This window comes from Hoplias malabaricus, chromosome 1 (genome assembly GCF_029633855.1).
Source record: "Hoplias malabaricus isolate fHopMal1 chromosome 1, fHopMal1.hap1, whole genome shotgun sequence".
NCBI classification, from domain to species: domain Eukaryota; kingdom Metazoa; phylum Chordata; class Actinopteri; order Characiformes; family Erythrinidae; genus Hoplias; species Hoplias malabaricus.
In genome coordinates this window covers 13,451,313-13,460,884 of record NC_089800.1, presented here as the reverse complement: position 1 = coordinate 13,460,884, position 9,572 = coordinate 13,451,313, and the positions used below count along the sequence as shown (strand labels likewise).

General features: G+C 43.0%; 1 protein-coding gene across 1 annotated transcript; it reads left to right on the top strand.

The window, feature by feature from the left end:
* The first annotated feature begins 5,613 nt into the window (after positions 1–5,613).
* Positions 5,614–8,951, top strand: myca (MYC proto-oncogene, bHLH transcription factor a). Its single transcript, XM_066676335.1, has 3 exons — positions 5,614–5,860; positions 6,226–6,836; positions 7,973–8,951. The coding sequence occupies exons 2-3, from the start codon at positions 6,233–6,235 to the stop codon at positions 8,548–8,550; spliced, it is 1,182 nt and encodes a 393-aa protein (XP_066532432.1). The 5' UTR covers positions 5,614–5,860; positions 6,226–6,232; the 3' UTR covers positions 8,551–8,951.
* The last annotated feature ends 621 nt before the right edge of the window (positions 8,952–9,572 follow it).

Genomic DNA, 9,572 nt, shown 5'->3' with positions numbered 1-9,572 from the left:
TCATTTCTCACTTTTCACTGAACACGTGGGGCGGCACAACACACAGGCCACGCCCACCGCCCCTACGACACGGCCAAAGAAAGTTCAAAAACAGATGATCCACTCTACGAAACGTAGACCACAGAAATGGCCCAAAATTACTCTCATTACCTTAACTTCCGTCATAAGTTAAGAATAAGCTCCCCTCTATTTAAAAGTCACAATTTTGGAGTAGACGTGCACTAGCAATTCTGGAAGAGACCGTTTGAGGTACAAATTGATTGATTCATTAGGTATATTTTTATTCTATTAATACTCTTTTTAAAAAAAATAATATATATAGACAATACTCACTTGCATTTAGTGACAAGACTGCTGTTTTCTTTAGTTTATTTGCTCTTCATTTTATGGATCTTTGCTGCCACCTGCTGGAGATCTCCCGCTGTTCAGCTATAATGCCTTTCACTTTTCTGTGAAGGCTTTCTACAAGATTTTGTTGTTTGTCTGCACAAACTTTTGCCCATTCATCCAGAAGAGCATTTGAGTGATTAGACACCGATGTTGGATGAGAGGCCCTGGCTTGCCATTTCCATTCTAGCTCATCTCAAATGTGTTAGATGGGGTTGAGATCAGGGCTCTGTGTGTGCCAAACAAGATCTTTCACACCAAATTCACCTAATCACGTCTTTTAGGACCTTGCTTTGTGCACTGGGGCACAGTCAGTCTGGAACAGAAAATGACTGGCATATACAGAGGCATATTCAAATCAGATAAAATGTTTCAGTGACCTTTTTGCTAAATAAACTGTCCACCTTTAAATGTTCAACAGACCATACATTTAAAATAACAGACAGTAATCCATCTGTTTCTCAGCATACATTTTTGCTCCCTGTTCTTCAATGCTCAGGACCCCCAAGAGACCACAACAGACTAAGTTTGATTGGGTGTGACTGATCATTTTCAGTGCTGAAGTGGCACTAATGTTTTGGTTGTCTGTTAGTGTGTGCCGTGGTGGTATGCGTGGATCAGACTACAGGGCTGCTGACGTTTCTTCTTTGTTAAAACTGGATAGAGAATAGGCCACCAACCAAAATTTCAACCCAGCAGGGTCCTGTGGGTGACGTCCGGTTACCACTAATCCACTGTTGAGGGACTAAAAGATGACCATCACAACACACCAGCTACTGTACTGACTATAAATCTAAAACAGAAACGAAGCAGGATGTGTGTGCACATCCTTTTAAAAGCTCCAGCAGCACTGCTGTGTCTGATCCTCTTGTGCCAGCACAATACAAACAAATACACCACCAGTAAGCGTCACTGCATCACTGAGAATGATCCACCTCCCAAATCATACATGACCTGTGGGGATCCTGACCATTAAAGTACAGGGTGAAAATGGGCAAACAAAGAATACAGAGCATTCTGCACCAACATTGTGCACCTGAAAGGTCACTGGAGCTGATCAAACTGATGAAATAAGATTTTAATTAGATATTACCAAAAAGAAACATTTTGCCATAAGCTATTGTGAATTGACCTCATTCTTAAACCAACAGTTGTCTAAACAAATATGTTTATAATGGCAGATCAAAGGCATTCATTCATTATCTGTAAGCGCTTATCCAGTTCAGGGTCGCAGTGGGTCCAGAGCCTACCTGGAATCATTGGGCACAAGGCGGGAATACACCCTGGAGGGGGCGCCAGTCCTTCACAGGGCAACACACACATTCAGACCTATGGACACTCTGAGTCGCCAATCCACCTACCAATGTGTGTTTTTGGACTGTGGGAGGAAACCCACGCAGACACAGGGAGAACACACCAACTCCTCACAGACAGTCACTGTGTGACTGCGACACTACCTGCTGCCCCACTGTCCTTCACAGGGCAACACCGGAGGAAACTGGAGCACCCGGAGGAAACCCACGCAGACACGGGGAGAACACACCAACTCCTCACAGGCAGTCACCCGGAGCAGGAATCGAACCCATAACTTCTAGGCCCCTGGAGCTGTGTGACTGCGACACTACCTGATGCACCACCGTGCTGCCCAAGGCACATACAAAGCATGCCTTTTAGGCATTTTCATGCTTTTTTTGCTTTGTATTGTGTTTTCAAAATCCTTCAAACTTTCATTCACTCATTTATTTATTCACTCGTTTATTCTGTAATGGCTGTAACATGTTTAGAGTTGAAGTGGGTCTTTAACCCACACTGGCTCGGGCACCAGTCGTCCATCACAGGGCATCACACACTCACACATTCACCTATGAACACATTTGAATAAGCAGTCCACTTACCGGCATGTGTTTTTGAACTGTGGGAGGAAACCAGAGCAACTGGGAAAAATGTAGACATACATGTAGATGTAGACGTGGATTGGCTTTGTGACATTTTCCACAGGTGTGAGTGTGTGAGTGACTTGGTGAATGAGTCCTGCAATGGACAAGCACCCCATCAAGGGTATGCTCCTGCCTTGTGCCCATGACAGGCTTCATACCAACCACGCCCCTGACCATGATAACGTGGTTATGAAAAACAATTGGATTAACAAACGAAAGAATGGATGGATGGATGGACAAGTGAATGAATGATTAAATGACTCAATGCATATTTTGATGAATGGATGAATGAATGAAGCCATGTTGACTATGTGGTTTAGCTTTAAATATTTCCTATGGAAGTTAATAATATAAAGTTAAACAGAAATAAAGGGAACACAGCAAAACTGCATTTAGACGAACACTTACTCAAAGTTTATATTTTATTTTCACAACTGGTGAAAGAATCTACACCCTCCAATATATGAAACAAATTAAGAAACATATTACTCTTAAAGGGTGGCGCAGCAGGTAGTGTCGCAGTCACACAGCTCCAGGGACCTGGAGGTTGTGGGTTCGATTCCCGCTCCGGGTGACTGTCTGTGAGGAGTTTGGTGTGTTCTCCATGTGTCTGTGTGGGTTTCCTCTGGGTGCTCCGGTGTCCTCCCACAGTCCAAAAACACACGTTGGTAGGTGGATTGGCGACTCAAAAGTGTCCGTAGGTGTGAGTGAATGTGTGTGTGTCTGTGTTGCCCTGTGAAGGACTGGCGCCCCCTCCAGGGTGTATTCCTGCCTTGCGCCCAATGATTCCAGGTCGGCTCTGGACCCACCGCGACCCTGAACTGGATAAGGGTTACAGATAGTGAATGAATGAATTAATTACTCTTAAAGACACAGACAACAGAACCATATAGAGAAGGATATTTAGAAATCAGCACAGTTTTAAAAACTGTGGAATTGTAATAATTTAGCGTCACGGTGGTGCAGCAGGCAGTGTCGCAGTCACACAGTGACTGTCTGTGAGGAGTTGGTGTGTTCTCCTCGTGTCTGCGTGGGTTTCCTCCCACAGTCCAAAAACACACGTTGCGAGGTGGATTGGCGACTCAGAGTGTCCATAGGTCTGAATGTGTGTGTTGCCCTGTGAAGGACTGGCGCTCCCTCCAGGGTGTATTCCCGCCTTGCGCCCAATGATTCCAGGTAGGCTCTGGACCCACCGTGACCCTGAATTAGATAAAGGTTACAGACAATGAATGAATGAATGAATGTAATACTTTACAATTTCATGCAAATTCATGATGAGAGCAGCCAGGGCCTGATGGAGAAGATTTATGCTTTAGATGTTTTAGACAAACTTGCATAGCGCTCATTGTTGGGTTTCCCGACCCATATGGATACTTTAAATTAGGTACAGTGTCTAACAATTGAACAAAACTTTAGTCACAAAACAAAGGTTTTGGCTGATAGACTATATTTGGGGAAAAGGAAAGGTGTTTAAAAATTGTTATTTTCTTTGAACTAACACTTCATTTGGAAAGAGAGGTAAACATTGAACTCCTAAATTTGTAGGCTTTTTAATATGTTGGAATTTATATGTGCTCTGTTCTTCTTTAACTGCTTAAGTCATAAATAAAAGGGAACCTCCCTTTTTGGGGCAGACTACCCCTAATTTCTCTAAAGCCTATAGTTTACTGTAATGGCTTTATCTTCTTTGCCTTTAGGAAAATGTTCTAAATTCACAGGAAGTCCACTCTTTGCTTGGCATCCACTCATAGACTGTATGCACCCTCCTCAATAACTGTGTGTGCGACAGCAGGGGGCGCTATATACCCGTTTATTTAGTCCAAATCAACCTTGTCATTTGGGGTCAGAAGAAGCGCTGTTTGTGTTCATTTGAGAGGAAATTTGGTTTTAACCATGTGTGGCAGACAAACTCGTGCGGTAGACATAGTTCCTATGTAAGATGAATCATAAATACCTGTTCAAAGCTATGGAGAGAGCTAAATTCAAAGTGGCGTGCCTGAATAATCTGCAGGAAAAAAAGATACATAAATCAAGCTTAATTTAACTGGGTCTAATACAAATCACAAGTATAGAAAATGTGTCTTTGCAAACGTTATAGTGGACCTACTGTAGAAACATTAATGGGGAATATGCTAATGAGCTCATTTGGCTAATTAACCTTAACAGAATATTAGGGGATGCTGCATAATGGATGACTGAATGAAGTGCTGATTATGGAAAAGGATTGTTTTATTTGGGTTTCAGGTTTAGAGCCCTTAAAAGACCAAACCCTGGGAATGATATTCTTTTTTAATTTTTTCCCCAAAAAATTGTAATGGTTGTGCTAAGCCTAACTAGCTGCAGAAAAACGTAAATATAAAGGGGTTTTTATTATTATTAATAAAATTGACCTTTTTATACAGCAGGAAAAAAGCAGGTTTATCGTGGGAACGTGAACTGCGTATATTAAGAATGACCCTAGTCCACGAACGTAGTTGAATATTATATGAAAGACCTGCAGAAGGGAGAAGACTGAAATAGGAAATTACTGGGTTCCAGTCCGTTCTACGACCATTTTAGAACCCGACAAAAGCCAAAACATTCGGCCTCTCCTAAAGGTCAATGTCCCGAGAGAGGACTTCATCTTTCTAAGGACTGTTGGGAATCTCCAGCAAAGTGAATCACTACGTCATTCCCTCTGTTCCTAGCTGTTGGTCAACACTGCAGCCATTTCACTCTATTAACTTTCTCTTTCGTTCAGAGTAAGTTTATTATTAAACTAATCTGCGTCTAGCAGAACACACAAAATGTCAAAATTAGCACAAATTTTAGCCAACCCCTTCGTGCAAATAAAGGTTTAATTTAACATTTTAATTTAGTTTAAGAGTTAACGTGTATTATTTACTTCTTGTTCCAATTAATCAAGGGACGTATAATTTTCTGGTGTGGAAAACCAGAGTCCAGAGAATATTCCTCTTTCCACCTTGAACACCGTCACTGCGCCTCTTTCCACCCGCCCCAGTCACTCATTCATATCTAACGTCATAGAAAAATATGCATCCGCTGGAAGAAATAGTCCCAATGGCTGCACATTCACCCATTGAGCGTTAAAATATTTACATTTAAATTGAATTAATGAGATATTATGATACATTTTACACTACTCATCCATAGACGGCTTTAGAAAACTTATTAAATAATCTTAAACGCGAGTGTCTTCATTTGGCGGGAAACTAGCGGATGGATATATAAAAAAAACAACTGTAGTATAGTGAGCGTGGGACTTATTTCTGCAGCAAATGACAAGCGGCTTCAGTTCGCTCAGTGACTGCGGAGAGTAGAGTATCGCGGTGTGTCTATCTTTTCTGTAACACTCTGTTTGGGACCAGAAGACTTTAATCAGAATCTTCTATATGGTGCTAGGGACCGCTCGGCCATCAGGGAGTGTACCGATTTTGGATTTTACTTTCGTCTTTTTGGCATCGTTTTGCTGCGTGCTGTCTAAAGTCAATTGAAACGACCAATTCTGAACGTGGTTTTGTTTTTGTTGATACATGGTAAGAGTCTTGGCTGAAGATTAGTGTCGTGTTCTCTCTCTGAACTGTTCTTAGATTATCCTAGACGTTGCCACCTTAACTGTCGTGCATGTGGACTACACATGGGTCAGAGGGTTTTTAGTGAGTTTTGCGTGTCTAAACGTTGTGATGTGTGCATGCATGCAGCAGTGCTGACAGCTCGTGCGTATGCATGGATGAATGCATGCTTTAGGGGTATTTCGGGATATTTGGGAGTTGTGAATGACGTGCTGTTGTTTTAAACGAATGCACGAGCGTGCTTATCCACTGCAGGCTGTGTTGTTTGCGTTTTTAGTTGACTGTAGTAACCTTTGACATGCACTGATGTCTGTTTCTCCTTCCATCAGAAACACCATGCCGATGAGCTCGAGCTTGGCGTGTAGTAAGAACTACAACTACGACTACGACTACGACTCGTTTCAGCCGTACTTCTACTACGACGACGAAGTCGAGGATTTCTACCAGCAGCAGCGGCAGCCGCCGGCTCCGAGCGAAGACATCTGGAAGAAATTCGAGCTGCTGCCCACGCCTCCGCTGTCCCCGAGCCGTCGGCCTTCAACCGCTGACCAGCTAGAGATGGTCAGCGAGCTATTGGGAGATGACGCCGTGAGCCAGAGCTTCATTTGCGACTCGGACACGTCCCAGGGGCTGCTCGGGTCCATCGTTCTGCATGACTGCATGTGGAGCGGCTTCTCCGCTGCCGCTAAGCTGGAGAGGGCGGTCTCGGAGCGGCTAGCTTCGCTGCGGGCTGCCCGCCGTGACGCGACCCAGGAGCGCGCCGGATCAACGCGCATCAGCGCCTCCGCCTTTCTACATGACCTGGGCACGACGGCGACCGAGTGCATAGACCCGTCCGTGGTGTTTCCTTACCCGTTCACCGAGTCACCGAAGGCGGTAGAAGGCATGCCGGACACTCCGCCTAACAGCAACAGCAGCAGTAGCGGCGGCAGCGATTCAGGTAAATATCGGGCTGTTTGTGAAGGTTTGTACACAAAGGGCCGCTGTATGTGTCATTTAAGAGTTTTAAGCCTAATTAAATGAGTAGAACAATAGTAGAAATATGAAATATAGGCGGAGGCGTGTTCCGCCCACCCTTGTCATCTCCCTCAGTTCTGTCATCTCAGAAACGAGCTCCCTGTATATCCCTCCGAGAGAGAAAATATAGAGCCGGGGTCAGCGCATTGATCTATAACATGTTGTAATCAACCAATTAAAAACCTTTTATGACGTAATTCGGAGGCGTTCCATTTGAAAAACTGCCTTTAATGAGTTCCGTAGTCCACAGTCAGTGTCTCACTCAGCTGTAGTAGTGAATACCGGCTGATCCGCAACTGTGGGGTTTAGGGAGATTATCCCAAATACCCACTGGCCAAATTTGAAAATGTCAAGCATGTAAAGCTTAAACATTAATCATTTGCACATTCAAAGTGTCCATTTATTTGAAACTACAAGGCATTTGAGTTTTTAATTATATGCTCTATTATGTAGCATTACTGAATCACATAACCTGAGGAAAGATCACCTAACTAATTGTTTGCTGATATGCTCTAAAAAAAGAGTAAATGCTAGTGTTCTTGGGGGGTCTTGAGATTAAAATATAGAAAATGGTCACATTCAAATCACAGAAAATTATAAACCAAATAGATATTTCCTCCAATTTCTGCCCTCCATGAAAACATAGTGTTTTTTGAGAAAGGAGAGTAGTGGTCATTGGACTGCATCACAGTCTTGGCGTATTTTCAATGGATGAACTGGGTTTGTGGTAGTTGCATAAGCTTTCCCCCACTCTCTCCTCCCTCCCTCTACACACACTGCTCTGCTTTGCTAGAGCAGCAAGACAAGTCTGAGCCATAAGAGAGGCTTTAAACGCTGCAGTGTTCAAATATCAGCTGACGAGGAAAGTGGGTGGGGACTGGAATGCAGAGATTTTTTTCCCCCTCTCACACACTCACTCCCTCTTTCTCTCTCTTCATGTGTGGAATAACCACATATCACATTCTGTTATTTTCCCACAACTCTAAGCTCTGGATATGTGCATGGATTGAGTTGATATTTTGACATTTGATGTTAATGTCTTGTTCCTAATTTTTTCAGAAGAGGAAGAGGAGGAGGAGGAGGAAGAAGAGGAAGAGGAGGAGGAGGAAGAAGATGAGGAGATTGATGTGGTCACCGTAGAGAAGAGGCAGAGACGAAATGAGACAGAGGCTTGCGAGTCCAGACAGCTTAGTCCACTGGTGTTAAAACGTTGTCATGTCTCCACACACCAGCACAACTATGCTGCACATCCATCCACGCGATACGAGCAGCCTGCGGTCAAAAGGCCACGCCTGGATGTCTCGCTGTCCACCAGCGGGAGGCACAGCAAGCAGAGGAAGTGCACGAGTCCCCGGACGTCAGACTCTGAGGACAATGACAAGCGGAGGACTCACAATGTGCTGGAGCGCCAGCGCAGGAACGAACTCAAACTGAGCTTTTTCGCCTTGAGGGACGAGATCCCTGAGGTAGCCAACAACGAGAAAGCGGCCAAGGTGGTCATCTTGAAGAAAGCCACAGAGTGCATCCGCAGCATGCAGTCAGATGAACAGAGGCTGCTATCCATCAAAGAACAGCTGCGGCGTAAGAGCGAACTCTTAAAACACAGGCTACAGCAGCTACGGAGGAACCAGCTATGAGTGTGTGAAAGAAAAGATGCAAAGACTTTTAAGAAAACAGACTTCTCAGAAAATTCCCCAGGCTTTTTTTATGCAAGTTAAAGACTGTTGCTGGCATAGTTTTAAAGTTGCATGCACAATGCAAATTTTTTTTTAATTATTATTATTATTATTTTTTATTGGTCCATGTTTAAATACTACCACAATTTACAGTTGAAAGAGTGGTGGAACAGAAAATTTGTATTTAAGTCATTTATTTTTATTAATAAAAAAACAAAACACAAGGTGTCACTGACCTTGACAAAATAATTTGTAAGTATTTTGTATATAATGTATTGTCCTGAGAAATGTATTTTTGGATTGTACTGTCTGAGTGTTCTTCAGACAGTATTTCGTTTCACTGTACGGTATGTTCCAGCGATGCAGAATCATAAATACATTTCTTTCTGTAAACAGTTTGTCTCTGTATTTCCTTCTTCAAAATGAAAACATAATTTAATAAACATATGCAGGTCAAGATCTATAGTAGGCAGATGGAGGGGAAGCTTTTAGAGAGGCTACGACTTTTATTTACAACAGGGCTGTGTCGAAGAAGTAAATTGCTGAGAAGTTTGGCTTGTAGATACTAATTTCTCACAGGAACGTAACAACTTGAATCATTATGTAAATGCAGATCAATTTGGGAAAATTTAAAATGAATAAAAGATACAAATACCAATCAGATGATGCCTAAAACCACTCAAATTTAGCAGGGAACTGAAAGCATCATCTTATCATTTATGATCTGCAACTGTGGCTCAGACACCACAGACATCAGCCACTTCGAAACTCCCTACAAACAGTTATTTTCAGACTCTTGAGCACCCAAACATAGCAGGAGGTGCTGTGCAATACAGAATGATAACCTCTGACAGGAAACTAGAATGGCAACAAGAAATCTAAATAAATCCAGCCAGTAAATCAAGTTTGTGGTTCACTACAAAACTGCAGAGGTGCTACACTTGGAACTGAATTAAACATGCATACCTTGGCAAGAATCATCG

Bases quoted from the DNA above. Each gene is read 5' to 3' on its own strand.
- myca (XM_066676335.1), top strand. From the start codon at position 6,233: ATGCCGATGAGCTCGAGCTTGGCGTGTAGTAAGAACTACAACTACGAC. The intron at 6,837-7,972 runs GTAAATATCGGG...TAATTTTTTCAG, and splicing joins TAGCGGCGGCAGCGATTCAG to AAGAGGAAGAGGAGGAGGAG.